The sequence below is a fragment of the Heteronotia binoei genome, chromosome 3, assembly GCF_032191835.1.
Source record: "Heteronotia binoei isolate CCM8104 ecotype False Entrance Well chromosome 3, APGP_CSIRO_Hbin_v1, whole genome shotgun sequence".
NCBI classification, from domain to species: Eukaryota; Metazoa; Chordata; class Lepidosauria; order Squamata; family Gekkonidae; genus Heteronotia; species Heteronotia binoei.
The window spans coordinates 160727670-160747911 of NC_083225.1; the positions used below are offsets into that span (position 1 = coordinate 160727670).

Sequence of the window (20242 nt, forward strand, 5' to 3'; positions counted from 1 at the left end):
GAGCATAGCATTTTGCAGGAAAACACAGGACATGATGTTTGGGCAGCTTGTATCCTCCATAAACAGGAAGCACTGTGGTAAGGGCAGCAATCTGACTGTGGATAGTGGAGGACTTTAGACCTAATGTCAGACCATCCTGGAGAAAAACTAACACAGAAAAACAGTGAAGGGTGCCAACAGTTCAATCTGATTTTGTTTGCACCATCTCACAAAAACTGTCCAGATAGTGTTCTGAATGTGATTGGCTCTTGGATAATGTCTTTTACTCCAGAAGAGTGTTTTGCACTCAATCTCCGGTGGGAAAACGAAGCCAATTTTGCTGGGGACACCAGATCAGGCTCCGATTAAGCATGTCTGGAGAGACTGGAATAAACACAGGAGGGCAGATCTCTGTAATCGCCAAGAGCCAAGGATGTCGAGCCCTACGACAGGCCACCAGTATGACCTTGGCTGCCTGTTCCCAAATCCTGCAAATGGTCTTAGGAATGAGTAGAAGCAGAGGAAAGCAAAGAGGAGTCCTGGGGCAGGAAGATGTTAGAACGCTGATCGCCTGGCTTCTCTTATGTTCTTATGCAGTAATACCCCATGAAAGAAGCGAGAAAGCTGATGATTCATGCTTGATGCAAATTGGTTTAGGAAAGGACATCCTAGGTGTTGGCGAATGAGGTTGAAGATCTTGGGATGGAAGGACCATTCCTCTCTGCCAGTCCAGCCACATGCTGTCCACCCCCCTGATGTACTCCACTCTGATGGGAGATTCCTCTCTTCCCAGGCCAAGATCCTCAAATCCACTCTGTGGAGCTGAGATGACTGAGAGCCTCTTGCTAATACAGATATGCCTTGGTAGTGATGTTGTCCATCCGGATAAAGGCAGGCTGATGGGCCAGATCCAACCTGAAGTAATTCAGAGCCAGCTGGATGACCCTGAGTTCTAGAAGTTGATGGGAAGACTCTGTTCTTCGAGAGTCCACTGACCCTATAGCAGAACCTTGTTCAGGATCGCTCCCCGATGTTGAGGGCTTGCAGCTGTGAAGAACTCCCTATAGAACTGAGCATACAATACCTCGCCCTGTCAAAGGCTGCTGACCTTCACCTGCCAGAGAAGACTGGATCTGATGGATACAGGAATCCAGAGATGAAAAATCCTCTTTCCCATGATGGACAACTGGTAGGAATGAAGGGAATGCTGCAGTGGTCTGGAATAAAGCCTGGCCCACCGGACTGCGTCTAAGCAGGAGATCAGCAGACACATGAGTTTGTCCAGAAACAATAGGGATGAGAAGTTGTCCTGGATTACCAGGATTACAGCAGCCTGGATCATGCGCCTTTTCCAGTGGGAGGAAAAGGGAACTGCAGGATGTGTCAATGATGGTTCCCAATTGAAGGGAACTCTTTGACTCGTTTACAATAAAACCATGTCCCTGTGAGCGGAGAGTGGACTAGGTGCCCCGAATGTATTTGGAGAGGCTGCTGGACCTGATGAGGGCATCCAATTATGGATGGACATAAATCCCCTGATGCCTGAGACGGGGTTTACCAGGATCTTGGTACATGCCCTGGAGGCCTTGCAAAAGTGTCCAGCATTGGGAACATTGGCCATTCACTGCAAATCTGAGAAATATTTTGTGAGCAGGATTAATGGGGATGTGTAAGTAGACATCAGTCAGGACTACTGAAGTCAAAAAATACCTGGGGTTGAAGGGCCTCTGTTATGGACTTCAAAGATTCCCTAAGCAAGCCCCAAAGCTTGACAAACTTGTTGAGAAACTTGAGATCCAAACTGGCCCTCCAATTGGTATTCCTCTCAGAAACTGTGAAAAAGATGGAATATATTCCCCAATCCTACTCTGGAAGGGGAATGGGCTGCATAACCCAAATGTGACAAAACGCTGTATGGCCTGTTCAGTGATTATTCTTTGGATGCAGACCTTGAACACCAGAGACTGAATGAGTCGTTCCAATGGGAGATTGTGGATTTTAAGGTGTAGCCATGAACAATGACATCTAGGATCCACAAGTCTTCTTGAGAATACCTCCAGACCAGAAGGAAGGTCAAAAACCTGATTCCCATTGGAAGGGACATGCAGCCAGGCTTGCATGGGATTGAACTCACATTGCCTTTTGGCGGGGGGGCACAGACCAAAACCTGGACAAGGAGTACTAAGCACAAAAGGAGTGATTTCCCCATCTATCAAAATGACAGATGTACAGAGACACAGTGTGTTTCTAGTCAGGTGTCTTCACCAGAAATCTACCAAGGCAGTCACCAAGGAGACTATCCCTCAGGAATGCAGATACCATAGATTTGGGAAACATGCCTGCAGGCCAAGCACTCAACCTCCTAGCCACAGCGGTGGAAATCATGGCCTTAGAAATGAACATTAAGCTGTCTAAGATGGCATCAGCAAGAAAGAAGGCAGCCTTCAGACTTCTGCTAGTGCCTTCAAGGAGGCAGTGGTTGTTCTTTGACAAGACCTGGATAACCTTGAGAACCCAAACGATTGTTGCTCTGGATGTGATGGAGGCTGTAGTGGAAGCTCTCACCATCCTCAGGAAGCGGACGAATAGACCGCAATGCTGCCACGGGCCGTCAACTGGGGAGACCTGTAATAACTCATCAGCATAATTAGACAGAGCATAAAGCATTTAAACAAGTGTGGAAACTGCCCATTTGAATCAGGTTTGCCCCATTCCACCCTGAGGTGACATTCAAATATTCAGCCACAGTATGAAAGGGAAAACTCATTAGTACTTGTGGCCATAATCTTTCTACAAGAAGCCTTAAGCTCCTATGCATGTGGAAGGTAAGCATGAAATGCAAGGGCTGCTATAGCCTTTGTTAAGAAAGCCACCTGGGTTTCTTCCTCCTCCTCCTCTTTGATAGGGATTCCCCCTCTTCCCAGTTGTCAGGCACAGAGTCAGATAACCTAGGTTCTGCTCAAGGGCTTCTCCATCTCTTTGTATGGGTAACAGCCTACCTGGGTGCCTTAGTGGCCTAGGGCAGGAGGGACTGAGAAGTTTGAGGAGGTTGATCAGAGCCCTGTGAATTAAGTGCCATCTTAGGGCAGAAAGAAGCCATCCCCTCTTGCATGTTTCTGCAGAAGGTTCACATCATCCCAATGTGGAATAAAGAAACTCCCAGAATTGGGTACTTTACCACTGAGGAAGGTGGTGCTGTGAGGACCCTGCTCCGTATGGCATGCTGAACAGGCACCTTTGTCACTGTCAGCCATTGCCAAGGCCAGTTGATGTGGAGGGAATGGTATAGATGCAGACTCCGAGCCTCCAAAATGGCTGCCACCAGCTACTGACAGCCCTGAAGGACTGGCATGCTCTACCAGCAAACAGAGTTTCTTGGCCTGTCATTTGACTGCCCCTGGCTGCTGGGCTCTGTTGAAATGGATAGCACAAACAAGCCACGAAGGCAAGTTGGCCCCACCTGAAAGTAGATGGCACTTCTTGGCCTGTCATTTGGCCGCCAGTGTCGCTGACTGCTGGGCTCCATCGAGACGGATGGCACAAGCAAGCTACGAAGGCATGTCGGCCCCGCCTAAAGGTATGCAGCAATCATAGCTGCAGACACCTCTGACTCCTTGTCAGTCAGAAAAGCCTCTGAGTGTTCTGCCTCCACCATTTGGTGAGAGAAAAAATATTATTTAGGAGCATTTCAAAAGTGCAAAAAAGTATCGATCCTCTGTAGGCCTCTGAAGAAAGAGGGGGAGGGAGGCAGAGGAGAAAAGTGGTAAGATATAGAAAGGAAACACAGAACATGGAGGAACATTCTCCTGTGAGGGAGAATGCAGATTTTATTTGTTAGTCTTCACCAAAATGAGTTAGAATATAAGGCAGAACAGTGAAGGAAGTACATAACGGTAGTTATGAGGCAAAATATGTAAAAAAAATCTAGAGTTTAAGAGTTAAAGGCAAGGCCTGATCTAAGCTGCTCTCCCTGTAGAGGTTGGAAAATAACTGAAGGGCGGGTCATTCCGAAGACACCAACAGGAAGCAGAAAAAAGTATTTCCTGCCTCCCTGAAGGATGGATGGGAATAACCCACAGAGATGGCCTCCGCCTCAGAGGGAGAACACAAGATTTTATACATACTGTAGTAGATTTAGAATGTTCTTTAACATTTCAGTTTTGTACACCAGAATTTGTAAGTTATACTGTTCCTAAAGTTCATAATTTTTATTTAAGAAACTACCTTTCAGAAGTTACTAGCAGTAGTATCAGCAATTGTCTAAGCACTTCTCATCACTTTTATGTAGTTCAAAGCTTCTTCACAAACCAACATGCTATATCAGTCAACTGCAGAAGCAGTGAAAAAGGAAAATTCTATGCTAAGAAGCTAATGAACAGTAGATCAGGGTAGAGTAGATGTTAAGTGAAGAAGTACTTCCTTCCAAGTAATTAAACTTGCAGAATTCACCACCACAAAATGTAGTGACGGCTACTAATTCAGTGGTACATCAACTGCTATTAAGGATAATGACTAAATACCATTTCCATGGCTCAGATGCAGCAACCTGCTAAATAAAGTCCTGGGGGCAATGTCTGCTTTTATGTCTGGCTTGTAGGTCTGCCGGGGCATCTGGTTGGCCATTGTGTGAAACAGGATGTTGGACTAGATGGACCACTGGCCTGACCAAGTATGGATGCTCTTGTCTAGATTAAACAGGTTTCTGTTAATACACTGAAATGAATCTAAAGGGAGACTGTTTATGGAGAAGTTCTAAATAATAAAGGGAGGAAACCCTTACCCAGAGAGCTAAGATACACAAATGGGGGAAGGAGGAGAGAGTACAGCTGCTGTGGGTTTTTTTTTTTTAAACCCTCAGAAGCCCCACCAATGTTAAACCACACAGATAATTTGTTTTTGCTCCGTATTTAAACTTACACACAAGTGTGCCCATACTCCACATGAAGAAGAGGAAGATATTGGATTTATATCCCACCCTCCACTCCGAAGAGTCTCAGAGCGGCTCACAATCTCCTTTACCTTCCTCCCCCACAATAGACACCCTGTGAGGTGGGTGGGGCTGGAGAGGGCTCTCACAGCAGCTGCCCTTTCAAGGACAACCTCTGCCAGAGCTATGGCTGACCCAAGGCCATTCTAGCAGGTGCAAGTGGAGGAGTAGGGAATCAAACCCGGTTCTCCCAAATAAGAGTCCGCACCCTTAACCACTACACCAAACTGGCTGAAGTTACAGATACACATATGACTACACATATAAAGTATGTTTGCCTTATTTGGAGTTTTTAGGAAGGTTAAAGCTATCTGGCACAACTACAGGCAGCTGCTAAATTACAAGATACATAAACACTTAAATGCAAGTAACAAATATTACATCTGCATTTGTAAAGTTAAATTTAAAAGCATGAAACAATGGTTACCAGTCAACCTCAAAATATACACATATCTAGAAAGCCTGAAGAGACTGGAAAGCTTCTTGTTTGGGATATTGGGGAATGGGGGCAGAAGATAATCGTTTTTTAGATTATTGTGAGCTAATAGATGTGTTCCACTAGTTTTAAGCAGATCTTGAGGCAGTTTTAGATCACTGACCCTGCAGGCAGTTAATCTAGCCATGGTGACTGAGAGGAACTTCCACATTCAGAGGCACTGTGAATCCCAGAGCCAGGAGGCAACATCAGGGGAAGGCCTCAGTCTCTGTGCCCTGCTGTTGGCTCTTCTCATGTTCTTAAGCGCTAAGAGCAACACATATTCCTCAAAGGGAACCATCCTAAATGCAAAGCGGTCAAGAAATTCCCTGTTTTGAGGGATATTTAAGTACCAGATTTCAGTGACATTAACTATTAATATCCAATCTAGATATAACTTTCTGCTGCTATTTCCCCCCACAAAAAATCCTGAAGAGATTGAGCTTGCACAGGAGCAGTTTCTTAACCATTTTTAATCTCCCCTCCAGCTATTTTTCTACTAAAAACCATCCCTTCCCAGCTACTTTTTCTTAAGTGGAAAAGCAGCAGGGTGAGGGAGATTTTGGAGGAATGACCAGAGGGGAGACTGTAAACAGTCACCCCACCCCTGCCCAGCCATTTGGTCAAACTAATGTGCTGTTTTTGATACAAAAATATGACAAAGCAGAAGTCTGAATCATGTACTTTGGGCATAATTCTACGGTTTTACAATTCTATCATCACATATCTAAGTACAATAGCATTTTTGTCTCCCCTGCTTGAGGGTTTTTTAAATATAGTTCAGTTGCATGTCTTAGTCCCACACAGAAATCATAATGGTTTTACATCTTCAGTACAGGCAGACAAGCAGAAGTCAATGCAAGCATTAAAACAGCAATTTAGCGGCTATGGAGGTAAGAAAGTTACATACAAAAAACTGAGCTTGCTTTCTGCATATTTGAAAATTTAAACTGTCTAAACAAACATAACACAGCCCAGCCAATATTCTCAAGCCAGTTTACAAGACCACTTTAAACCCTGTATCTGCATGCCCAGTGATACAGATAATTGTATCAATGGCTTATTGCATTACTTACAAACTATATATCTTTGAAGATGGAAATAGAAGAAAAACAGCAAACCTGTCAAGAAATGCAATTACACATCCTTTACTGAAATAAAGGTAGAATCAAGCCCAGTAGCATTTTAGAGATGGACAAGGTTTTAGGGCTTTGGAGAGTCAAAGCTCCCTTTGTCAGATACTTGAAGTATCTAATGAAGGGGGCTTCAACTCTTGAAAGCTTATACACCTAAAATCTTGTTGGTATCTTAAGGCACTACTGCAGATCAACACAGCTACCCTATGAAACTGTCTACTGAAATAGTTACCCAGAGCCAAACAGTGATACACAATAGACAGCCTCATGGAGTCCAAAATCCCAGTTTACTTCAAAGAAGTAATGCAACAAACCATTGATACAATTAGCTGTATCATTGGGCATGCAGACACAGGGTTTAAAGTGGTCTCGTAAACTGAGATTTTGGAATCTGCCCCAGCAATTTAAGTATCTTCCCAACACATCACCCACATTTCTGGTGCAGGAACACAGAGCTGCTTGATGGCTAAACAAATGGGAGGGTGCAAAGTTTAATTTCCACACCAGGAAGATTCATCTGTCTCCCTCTATCGGTGTCTTTCGCCATGAGATGAAGACTTCATTTTGTTTGGCATACCCCCCCCCAATAATGGTTATTGGAGGTCCTTCTGGTGTTAAGGCAGCATAAACATATTTTAAATAAACAATTCAATTAAGGAAGAGGGGGGACCCTTAGGTCCACCCAGCATTTACTGCAGCAGTCACCCTCTTGTCCAGCAGGAATGGCAATTTTTCAGAAAAATTGTATACATACTGCAAGAGCTATTGGGCCCCATAGAGAAGAGTTCAGCTTTCTGGTGGTTTTGAGGCTATGGATGTTAGGGTCAACAATGGCTAGAAACTTCTAGTTCAGACTGGTGGCAACAAACCTGTCCTCTTTTCTTTGGCTGCACTAGATGAAGTTACTTGGCATGCCACATTTCATACAGACTTGAGCCACAACGGATCAGGAATTTTCTTTAAACAATCTTTAAAAGACCAGTTACTACCAGTTGTTCAGCAAACTTTGTTGTTAGTGGGCTTATATCATGTTCTCAATCATGTCAACCTTTGATTACAAGCCTGATCCTCAAGGAGGGAGGGAATCTGCCAAGCAAAATTATTTTCATAATGAAAGAGGATTTTACCAAGAATATCTACAGATCTTCAAGAATTTCAGACATTCCCAACCTCTGAAGTTGGGAATTTGCTCAAGCCAACAATGTGCTATTAAATGGAATGCTTTGAACAGTCTAAAAAGTAAGGAAACCACTGTCTTTACACGGTGGTACACCGCAGTATGTATGAGACTGTGCACCAGTACATCACAGTTCATCAGTGGTCCATTGTTTAAGTTAGTGCAGCGTTCTGCACACACATTCTAAGAGTGAAGTCTTCAGGGACTTACATGACTGACACCCACTCCCCACCAAATCCTGAAACATACTACCTAGAAGCCAAAAGGACTAGTGACTCAGCAGCAGAGCATCTGCTTGGCATGCAGAAAGTTCCAGGTTCAGTTCCTGTAGTCAAAGGGATTAAGTAGTAGGTGATGTGAAAGACTTCCATCTGAGACCATGGACAGCCACTGTTGGGAGTACTGTCCTTGAAAAAAACAATGGTCTCATTCAATATAAGGCAACCTCATGTCTTCAGGAGCTACCTTGCAGGTGCTCAATAAGAGTGAACTTGGCAAAATCACTAGCTTATAAAATAAGAAGAGACAGAAGTCAGATGAGATAGAGTCCAGAAGCACCTAAGAGACCAATAAGATTTTCTGGGTATACACTTTTGAGAGTCAAAGCTGAAACTAGCCAGATGAAAGAATGACTACAGTTCTGAAAGTTTCACAATGGTTTCAAGCTAATCAGAACACAAGAAATCCAAGATATGATTTATACCTATGGCTAGGGTGTACTGTTGCATAAAGTCTTCCCCCTAAACAAAAGGGATGCATATTCAAATCTACCAGAGACAAAAATATTTTGGGATAAATTTCAACTTCTCAAATGTCCAAGTTTTCTTGGGAAAACCAGGAAAAAAATCCCAAGAAAATCCTGGATATAGTCAGGAATTACCAGCAGATCCGAAGAGGCAGGAGCAGATTGCTCCCACCACTCAGTTGTTTGTCAGGCCTCTACTGTAGCTCCTTTAAATTTTAAAGGGAATGCAGAAGACAGCCCAAGGATCAATTGTGCCGGGGGGGGGGGGGGGGGGGAAGCAGACTGTTCCCACCACCTCAGCTTGGGACCAACTTTTTGTGCAGCCCAGTTTAAACTGCGCTGCAAGGGAGAAACCATCCCAGCCAGGTCTGTGTGCTGCAGTGGGAGACCTCCCTGCAGCATGCAGTTCCTGGGGCCAGCTTCTCCTGCAGCAGGAGAAGCCAAGATCAGAATGGCTTTTCTTTTTTACACCAATATATTTCTTATTTGATCTATTAGTCTGGGATTTTTTTGGAAATACTGAATTTTTTTCAGGTCCAAGAGACCCAAACTGAAAAATACTGATAAAAAATACTGAACACCCCTACTAAACAATTACTTTATCAAGAACTGTTTAGGAGGAAAAGATATGGGCTCCTACTTACAGTACAACAGAAAGTAAGCCATCTCTTGGGTTGTTATGAGAGTTACAAAGCAATTATATAAATACTTTATCAAACATGCCTTGAAGTTTGAACTAAGCTAGCATGCCTAGTAATGTGACTTGCAATAGCTGTCAGTTTCTCTGTGTAAGCTGTTGAGAAGTGGTTCCAACAGTCATCTTTTGGAGCCACTATTTTTGTGAATGGCGCTTAACTTTCCTGTGTTATTTAGATGTTTAAAAAATTAAAATTTTTGTTAATACCTACCTTTCTCCTTTGAGATAAGCTGAGAGCAGCAAAGTCATTAAACAAGGACGAAGCAGGTGAAGTTAGAGGATCTACAAAAGTTTAAGAAAACAGACACAGAATATATACTTTAACACTATATTTAGAGAAGAAGTTAAACTCAGAGTTTTAAATTTACAAACTATATCCAGGTTTCAGAAAGATATTTTAATTACTCACTCAAGGGCTTGCGTATGCTTGGAAGAACTTTTTGACTTTTTTCATATGAGCAACTGAACTCCAAGCCATGTCAACTGTATGTGAAGCTTTTCTTCACTTCAAAATTAGCTTGCCAGAGATTTTGTATGCCATGTTTAAACAACTAATTCCATGTTCTTTGGATTCTAGTCTACAAATATTACATTATTTACTTCACAGTCCTCAAATGAAGGAATGCCCAAAAAATGACACAGCAAAGCCCCAACTTAAAAAAAAACACCCAACCCTTAAATCCTGAAATGCTTCTTGAAAAGAAATTATCACAGTCTAGCAGACTACACTAGTATTGGTAAAACACAGTGTGATCAATCCACTTAAGCTGCATTTAAAGTTCCACTGATTTTAATGTCATTAAACCTAGTCATCATGCCTGAGTTTAGCTGAACTAGAGGCAGTATATTTTGGGAAAATAAAGCTTTCTAACAGTCAACCTCTCTAGATTCATCCAGAGCCATGATCCGTGTGTGACACTCTGCAGTCTTCCATGCCCAGAATGAATTTATGCATTCATTTATATCTTCCTTGTTTACTTAATTCTTATAAATGAACTTCCACACTAGATGTTCCACATTTGTGGGCTTCCTCCACTGATGAAAGGAAGTCAGAGTCCACACATACATTCAGTGCACTTTATGTACCTGCCTCAGTTCACCTCTGTTATGTTTTGACCCCACCCTTCCTCAGAAAGAGCTCTGGGAAACAAACACGGCTTATGCTAAGACAGACTAAGTGGTGCAAAGGGTACACTTTTTATCAAGGACGGTTGCATAAAGGAGATCAGAAAAAACTTGCTACAGTTACTGATGCTCACACTGCAGTCAACATTTTACTTTGAATTTAAGCAGATTATTATAAACAGTTTAACTTTTATGTTGTCAAAGGCTTTCACGGCCGGAGTCCATTCGTTGTTGTAGATTTTCCAGGCTGTGTGGCCGCGGTCTTGGCATTGTGAGACCTGACGTTTTGCCAGCAACTGTGACTGGCATCCTCAGAGGTGTAACCCAGAAAACTGGAGTTCTCTCTGGGTCAAATATTTGAACTCCAGTTTTTTTGGTTACACCTCTGAGGATGCCAGTCACAGTTGCTTGGGAAACATCAGGTCTCACAATGCCAAGACCACGGCCACACAGCCCAGAAAATCTACAACAACCAAAAGTTTAACCTTTCTCTACATAGTAGACTCAAGGTGATTTTCAAGCATCAATATTCAGAGTGTATCAAACTGGTCCACAAAGACTGAGCCTACAATTATAAAAAGGCCCTCCTGAACAATTCTGTCTTGCCAGATCCAGAATTTATGTGATGACATGGGGTCCAGCTCAGAAAAGGCTCGGGAGTAGGCAACAGCTGACCAAATCAGTTCATAAGAGGTCATGTAGAGCAGATCTTGATCAACGGAGCAGACTTGTCACACAGAAAAATTAAATTAAATGAAAAGCCCGTGACACTTACAAAGCTTACCTTTTATGTTAGCTAGTCAAATACCAAAAACACAGTGACTTCAAATTGGATGAAACCATCAAATGCTGGAAAATGTGCCTCTCTTGTAAAATGAAACAATTATCTCATTTGATTACTCATGTATTAAACATGAAACTATGGCCTGTTCTCATGAGCCACTCAATGTGTAGTACCTGATGGAAAATATTTAGCTGTTGTAGAGTCCAAGCTGCAACAATCTATGGCAAAGTTTATGACAATCCACAAGCATGCACTAAATTTAAGCCAAACATCTCATTCCATGGCTAGTAAAAAGGGCCAACTGCAGCCAAGCTACCATTACTAACTGAAAACTAAGGTACTATAAGAAACCACACCATGACAAAGCTGGGCATCAGAGATGAGAGAATAAACTGCCATTTTATTTGGAAAATTTAAACTATGTAAACAAAGTACAATTATTAAAATCTGGAACAGCCCTGCCAATATTCTCAACTGTTGTAACAATGCAAATTCTTGAGACAAAATACCTAGCAGACATTTTTATCGTTACTTCACTTGCATAAATTATGGATAAATAAAATGATGACCCGTGATGAAACAAGGGGAAAACCCTCTGGCTCGTCCACTGCAATGTTGCCACTTCAACCTGTTTTCACCCCTTCTTCCTGTCCCTTACCTTGACTTCCTTATGATTTGTATGTTTTGGGTTGTCTTGGCTATAGAGACCTCTAAATGTGGTCTCATGAGAACTCATGCAGCATGTATCAATTTCTCTAAAAGCCGGAGGGGTGGGGTGTTCAGCGCCCCCCCTCCCCAGTTTCTAGAAAAATCTCTATTGTTTATGGACCCACTGTGCAATTTGTTTTTAAAATATTGATTTGCAAAATGAGGCCTTTCTGAGCACAACTCGAGGCTCTCAGGGCTTTCTCCAAATCAAAGGTAAAAGTGTAGGGAGAGTGTGGCCAGAGCATCCATGTGGTTACTCCACCTGTAGCCAATCCAAGGAGTCAATGGAGCTAAGTTTTGAGTTTTCTCTCCCACAAATCTAACAGTTCCCCCTCCTTGTTCACAGCTGAGCTGTGATGTTACTTTAACCACAGCTCAGCTGTGAAGGAGAAAATGGGACACAGACAAGCTGCAAGAAGGGGGCATATTTGTCAGAGCTTCTCTGACAACAGATGGAGAGGTAAGGATGGGGCAGCAGTGAGTAATGCAGGGAAAGGGAGAGTAATTTAATAGGTCAACTCTGAGGTTTACAAAGACAAGCTGAAAAAAATGTATATTCAAAGTGCTCAGTAGCCAGGAATAAAAATCAAAAGCTTAAATATGTCTATGGAAAGCCTATGAACTGTCCACCTCTAAAGGTCTGACATCTTCCATATTCACAAGGATTCACTCCAGTTCATTTATCTATTGCATTTTTAAATTTATTTATAAAATTTCAATCTAGCCTAACCTCTTCAGACCTCGAGGCAGCTAATAATGCAGCAACCAAGTTGTGCAGACACGAGTTACAACAGTCCAAGTTAACAGTATTAAAATAGATTAAAATACAGAAATTAGAGATCTAAAAGCACCCATAATCTAAAATACATGGGATTTGAAATAAACATAGCCAAATCTGCTGAAGTAATTTACCCTCCTCCAAATGCACTTTGAAATAAGACTGTTATTCATTCACAAGTAATAAATGCAGTAAGTGACGGTGTTTTCCTCACCCACTCTGGCAGGCCATTCCAAAGCACTGGGCCTATCAAGAAAAAGGTTCATAATCTCACTACAGATATATGAACAGTCTGAAGGGAGGTGCAGGGAATATACAGGGAGATGCAGTTTGATTAATGGGAGGGCCCAAGGCCATGAAGTGCTTTAAAGGTTATTACCCTTGAATTGAGACCAGAGGCAAGCAGGCCATCAGTGCAAGTGACACAGACTGGAGTTGTGTGTTCTGACTGAATGGCCCCAGATAGTAGCTTTGCTCCTGCATTTTTTTATCTGCGGGAGTTTCCCCGATTTCTTCAAAGGAAGCCCCATGCAGAGCACATTAAAATAGTCCAATATGGAGGTTATGGTAGCTATGTCAGTAGAGTCTAGATAAGGGGCCAGCTTACTTCATTCTAGCTACAGCACCAACCTGTTTATCTATTAACCATGCCAGGCCCCCAAGCTCTTAACTTGATTAACTATGTAAAGTTAGTCCAGGGAAACAAACTTTCTATGTTTCCAGCTAGCATTACCTTCATCACCTGATTTTAAAGATACTTCTCCAAGTAGACATAATTAGTACACTATGGGAAATAGTCTAACGTTTTAAATATTTGAGAAATAAGTTACTTTAAACAGATTTCAAATGGCTACTTGTTAGCCACAAAATGGCGCTAGGGTAAATGGTGTTAAGGTAGTTCTAGCTATTCAGGATTTAATACACCAAAGGAGCTTTTGAGCTAAACTCTCCACCCTCCATCACATTCAAATACCTTATGCAACTGACAGGACTTTCAAAAGCAATCTGTAAACTGACATGAGATCTTCCAATCCCACTCCCACAATAAAGTGTTGGCATTTCCCAAGTATGTCCAAGTCTCTGCTTTCATACAGTAACTTTTTGGATAATGGACAAAGGGTTTTTCAGCTTTAAAAGGAATTTCTTGCTTTAAAATGTTTCGTACATGCTTCATATTAATATAAGGGTAGGGTAAATACTGCTGAAAAATCTATAAAAGTCACTCCCTCCCCAAAAGCACTAAATAAAGTTAAATTTTTAACATCTTGTGTTCCATTTAAAGAGTCTTGTTCAACTACTACCACTGTATCAGCAGTATACTAAAATGAATTTTTAAACAAATTCAGGAACAAAAACCTTCTTACCATGGCCTGCATACGACTTGGCACTGTCATTGAGAAGGCTTGGGGAACTGCTGCTATTTGTCATCCTCTGCAGAAAGTGAAAACAAAACAAAATTGCAGTCTATAAACAACATCATTTGGACCATTCGTAGTTTCAGCTCAACATTTAAAATGGATAAATACTTGTTACAAGATAGTTAACTGGAACCTTTGTTCTCGTAGGACACACAAATTGGATAGTGTTCAAACAAAACACCCATCACTGTGCCTGAATCCAGCTTCAGAAACAGCAACCCCCCGCCCCCACATACACACACACTCCTGCCTGCCGCCGCTGAGGCCAGAGGGAAGGCAGGAAGTTTCTAACTTGGATATAGAAGCTGAGAATTCTCTTCCAGAGGAATATTTTATCTTGAACATAGTCATTTGCATCAGATTTTGACTCCTGCAAGCTGCAAAGGTAAAGGTAATCCCCTGTGAAAACACCAGTCATTTCCGACTCTGGGGTGATGTTGCTTTCACAATGTTCTCATGGCAGACTTTTTGTGGGGTGGTTTGCCATTGCCTTCCCCAGTCATTTACACTTTACCTCCAAGCAAGCTGGGTACTCATTTTACCGACCTCAGAAGGATGAAAGGCTGAGTCAACCATGAGCCAGCTACCTGAACCCAGGTCGCAAGCAGAGCTTGAACTGCAGTACTGCATCTTACCACTCTGCGCCACAGAGCACTGGGAACCAATTTTCAATGGTAAAAATGGGACAGACATGAGATAAAGAAAAAGCTACACAGGAAAAAATACTAATTGACCGAGTGTTTAAAACAACAAAGCATCAGTTGCATAAGCCTGAAACATAAAACACACAGACTGAAATATCTTTTAGATCAGTGGTTCCAACTGCAAAGAAGAAGGGAGGGCAAACAGAAATATGTTATTTTTCCATTAATTCATCACCATTTTCAATGTAAAGAACAACAGAGGAAGCATCCTGTGAAGAGAAGTCTCAAAAGTGGGAAGGCGTTTTGTGCAAACCTACTTAATCACCAGGAATCCGAATCAAACAGTACAAAACAAAGTTTTAGCTACCTGACTGGCTTTCATTCATTCACAATATTTATATCCTGCCTTTCTTTCTAATCGAGACCACCAAGTCAGCTAACAGAACAAACATAATAAAAACAGTTAAAATAAGAGTTTTAAAGCACCTATAAAATCCAAAAGAGCAAATTAAAACACAAGGCAGGAAGGAGAAATCATTAAAGAATGCCAGGCAGAACAAACAAGTCTTCATCTGCTGGTGGAAGACAGTGATAGAAGCTTACAAACTAATATCCCTGGGGAGTGCCATGGCCAAGAAGGCAACTTAGTGGCCAAATATTTTTGTACACAAGCAGGTACTCCTTAAAATATGCTGCTATAGGGCTTCAAAGGTCAACACCAACAACTTCAAATGAACCAGGAAACAAAATGGAAGCCAGTATAGGGTAAATGGTATCCTGGAGGGAGAGAGACCCTATGACCCACTCCAGTCAACATTCTGGCTGAAGCAATCTGTACTAACTGCAGTTTCAGAACGCTTTTTAAAGTCAGCCCTACACAGAGCACATTGCAGTAACGTAATCTAGGTGTTACCAGGGTGGCCAGACGTTTGTACCCAGGAAAGATTGCAGCCGGCAAAAGGCACCCCAGGATACTGACACCACCTTCTTATCCTGCTTGCAGGGCCAGATCTGGGGGGGGGGGGTAAGAGGGGGCCAGATCTAGGGGGCCCTGGGCACTCCAGAGGAGGGCCAAATTGGGTATGGAGACCATTATATTCTATGGGCCTATAAGGGGGCATCATTTTTTAATCCCCCCCTCCTCAAAAAACATGAAGATCCAGTCCTGCCTGCTTGTGCAATAGTAGGTTCAGCAGCACCACAAAGCTATGAGAACCTGCTCTTTCAAGGGAGGGTGCAATCCCATCCAGAGTTGGAGGCACCTCAAATCCTGGGTCATTCCTGCCTAACAACAGCGCTTCCATCTGGATGGATCAAGTTGGCCACTTTAATGTTGCATAGTTCAAAAATATTAAGATGCAATGTAACATCTAGATGTAGTGTAACACCTAGATTAGGTTACTGCAATGTGCTCTGTGTAGGGCTGACTTTAAAAAGCATTCTGAAACTGCAGTTAGTTCAAATATACAAACTTTTTGGTAGCCTCAAAATTCTATTTTTAAATGTTTTAAATCCATGTACACTAAACAGTCAGTGCTGCACAAAATATTCAAGTCCATCTTAAGAGCTGGAATTTTTTTTTTTTTGGGGGGGGGTGTTTCCAGTATAACAGCCATAAAAGGATAAAAACAAGAAAAAATACAACTAGGAAATAAGACAAAAACTTTTCTGCAAAACAGGTTGCCTGTTCTTTAAAGTTAGGATCTATAGTAATACAGTTCCAAATGTCAAATTCTTCTACAAATGTAAGAGCTCACCACAAACTGGAACATACTCACAGAACTAAAAGGTAAAGGTAGTCCCATGTGAAAGCACCTGTCATTTCTGACTCTGGGGTGACGTCACATCATGACATTTTCAAGGCAGACTTTTTTACAGGGTGGTTTGCTATTGCCTTCCCCAGTCATCTACACTTTACCCCCAGCAAGCTGGGTCCTCATTTTACCAGCCTTGGAAGGATGGAAGGCTGAGTCAACCCTGAGCCAACTACCTGAACCCAGCTTCTGCCAAGATCAAACACAGGTTGTGAGCAGAGTTGGACTGCAGTACTGCAGCTTACCACTCTGCACCATGGGGCTATACTGATAGAACTAGATCAGAACAGAAAACCACAACAATTCCCCCACCCTTTTTTTTCACTTCCACACAGAGGGCATTCAGTTCCATGTTGATCTTTCTGAATTTCTTTTGATCCAGTATGCACCACCCTGTTGCTATGGATCCAAATATGTCATAATGGCTTATTTAACTTTTAGCCTAAACACAATACAACTGGGACAAATGGTCACCATCCAAGCCCTACAGGCAAAAGATCCTCCATAATAGGCAGGCATCTTTATCTTTCTCATATAATTAACTTTCATAAAGTGCTCTGAAAGCATATCAGTTCTGTCCACTATGTATTGGATTAGGAAGCAACGTCAAGAGCTCTCCGTCCTGTGACTATGGATAGGCATAGGGTATCTCAGTGTTCTTTTTCTTTCATTTTTTTTTGGGGGGGGGGGGGGGAAGAAACACAAGCTTTTAGCTCTTTGGTCCAGATCACAGGCTAAGCAGCATGAAGAAAATACCTGTAAAATCCAGAAGAGAATGGGATGTTCAGGTTGTTAAAGGGACAACTTCCTATTTTCACAGGCTTTCGACAACTCTCTTTTGTAGACCTTTCAATACATCCAACTGGCCTTGCTATTAGGATTTGTAGAATCTTTCGGGATCAAGTGCCGTGTTCTACTGGAGAAAGTTTTCCTTCCAGACGTTTCGTTCTCAGCTGCGGAGAACATCCTCAGTGGCGTTGCAGCCGGAGCAGGCGCTCAGACCTTCTTGGCTGCTGTGCATTGCTATTGCTATTCTCTTTCAGATGTCTCCGCTACAAATTTGACAGCTCTTGAGCATAGTCTTCTAACCATTCTGTCCTAGTTTCATCAGAGAAGACTCAAATAGCTCTTCCTTGATTCTAGAAGGGCTGCTGTTTTGAAAGACCATCACTCTTACCCACAGCCACTGGTTCAAGGACTAAAACAAGTTAGCAGTGTTTTATATTTTAGTTAAGTTTCCTGCATATGTCAATTCCATGGATCTTTCTGACATAGTTGGTTACGTATTTGCTGTCTGTTCCATCGTGATCTGTTCCCAAGGTTGGTTACACCCCAAGTTCCCTTACATATAGTTTCTTTAAATTTCTGCTATGGTTTTATCAGTGGAGAGGAAAAAACATCAGCCAATGTCCACTAAAACTTTTCCTTTTCTGTTCCGTACTTCATAATGAACTGCAATTCACCAAGAAGGCAGAATCAGTATAACACTATCTTTTGAACTTTGGGGCCTAGTGAACCAAACCCCCTGTGATTCAGTAGAAACTTTGATAAAGAAAAAATACTTCATAGATCTGATGTTTTTATCACAGTCCTATGAAACAAATAGAAATTGTGACATCTCAGCGTTCATGTGGGAAAGCATTTATACAGCTTTACCACATGAAAAATGAGCGGATCCACAAAGCAACATGAAATGTGCAAAGTCAGTCTCTGGCTAATTCTGCACTAACCTTGCTCCATGCCAGGCTTCCATTCCTCTCTGGAACAAGCTAGCGATTTTGCACCAGCTGCTCCATGCCACCATTTTGAACAGGGAAAACCCACGTTCTGCCACATCGCAGTGTAAACCTGAAAAAACAGGTTTATGCTACAGCGCAGCAAATCGCGGGTTTTCCCCATGCAAAATGCCAGTGTGGAGCAGCTGGTGCAAAAACGCCAGCTTGCTCCGGAGAGAAATGAAAGCCTGGTGAGGGAAAAGGTTAATGAGGAATCAGCCTATGAAAGGAAACAAGAAAGATCTAATGGCTAGCAGCAAGCCATATGATGAACACAGAAAACATTAAGTTTGAAGAACATGACAATACATTTTAAATATTTAATGGAAGACAAAGAAGATGGACAACAATGATTTACCCCTACCTATCATGTTAACCTGGAGAGAGGGGAAGATTTTAGGTGCACAATATAACAGTAAAAAAATTTCCAGGAACTATACTTTGAGCTGTGCAATAACAGAAGGACAAACATTTTCTCTACCTAATAATTCCTACAGGAGGGAATCTATTAGACTGACTACAACAACAAAAGCTTTAACAGAATCCACATCTCATCAGGCAGCTCCACTGCTCATTCATTCAAAACCCAGAAGCAAACAACTGAAGGAGGCCCACATGCAAAAGAACAGAGGCTGCAACAAAGCCCTTCTACCAATTTCTCATCCTGAGCATGGAGGGGGCAGCTGAGAAGCATAACATGATGGAGTCCACTACTACCATGCGCACTGAATTCAACAAAAGCAATTACATTCCTTCCTAGGTACTGCCTCTAAGTATGGATCTATTTCTTCCTATTTGGAAAACAATTTCTTTCTGGTGAAATTTAGCACATTGCACACTACCAACACTGATTTTCTGTACTTTGAGTACTATATGTCATGTAACACATTTTTGTCATGACTTCATTTTAGATTACACAAAACTCCATTTCACCTCTTAGAACCCACGAACAATACAGCAGGATCAATCTAGTCTGGCACCCTGTTTCACACAGTCATCAACCAGAGATGCCCCACCAGAAAGCCTACAAGCAGGATATGGAGCCTCTACCAACTATTTCCACCCTACAACTAGTATTCAATGCCTTTGAATGTTGAATTTAGCCATCACAGCTACTGACAGACCTATACTCCAACTATTTGTCTAATCCCTTCTAAAAGCCATTTTAAACTAGCGGATCATCACTGCATCATACAGCAGTGAACTTCAAAAGTTAATTACACATTCTATGTAGTACTTCCCTTTGTCACACCTGCAAATTCAATGGGTACATGTGAGTTCTAGATGGAAAAGTAAGAGAACAGTCTGTCCACTTTCTCTGCTCAGCAAGTAATTATATTTTAATGTTCCTTTCCCCCAAAAACTGAAAAGCACCAAACTCTTTAGCCTTTCCAAACACTGAAATACTCCAAACCCCCATTGACATTTCACGGACTTTTCTAGCACTATGACATCCTTTCTGAGATACAGCAATCAAAATTATGCATAGGATTCCAAACAGGACCACATCACTGCACTGTACAAAGGAATTACAGTTACTGGTAATTTTATTTCTAGTCCCTTTCCTAACAATCCCTAGCATGATGGGTGCTTCTTTTACTATCAAGTCATCATTTTAATTTAACTATCCACCATAACCCCATGATATCTTTTCTAATAATTTACAAACTGTTCTGACTTCAGGGGATATGCAAAGTTAGATTTTAGGCCCAAATGTAATTCATTCACCTACACTAAGCCTCATTTGCCACATTGATGACAACTCCACTCACCACTTTGGAGTGATCCTCTTGGAGATTTTCACAATCCACTTTGCTTTTCATCACCTGAGTAATTTGCATCATTTGTACAGAGGTCATAGCTCAGTGGCCAGACATATGTTTGGCATGCAGAAAGCTCCAGGTTCAATCTCTGGGCATCTCCAGGAATCAGGTAACAAGTGATGTGAAAGACTTCAGTGTGAGATGCTGAGAAGCACTGTTAGTCTGAGTGGACAATAC

The 20242-nt window shown here is 42.0% G+C and overlaps 1 protein-coding gene across 2 annotated transcripts in view; it reads right to left on the minus strand.

The window, feature by feature from the left end:
• PAN3 (poly(A) specific ribonuclease subunit PAN3) overlaps window positions 1–20242 on the minus strand; it is a 93533-nt gene that overhangs the window by 49025 nt on the left and 24266 nt on the right. For both annotated transcript variants that reach the window (XM_060234742.1, XM_060234741.1), the window contains exons 3-4: window positions 13956–14022; window positions 9408–9478 (exon numbers count right to left, since the gene is read on the minus strand). In XM_060234742.1, coding sequence (XP_060090725.1) covers window positions 9408–9478; window positions 13956–14022 — 138 coding nt within the window. The remainder of the gene's footprint in view (window positions 1–9407; window positions 9479–13955; window positions 14023–20242) is intronic.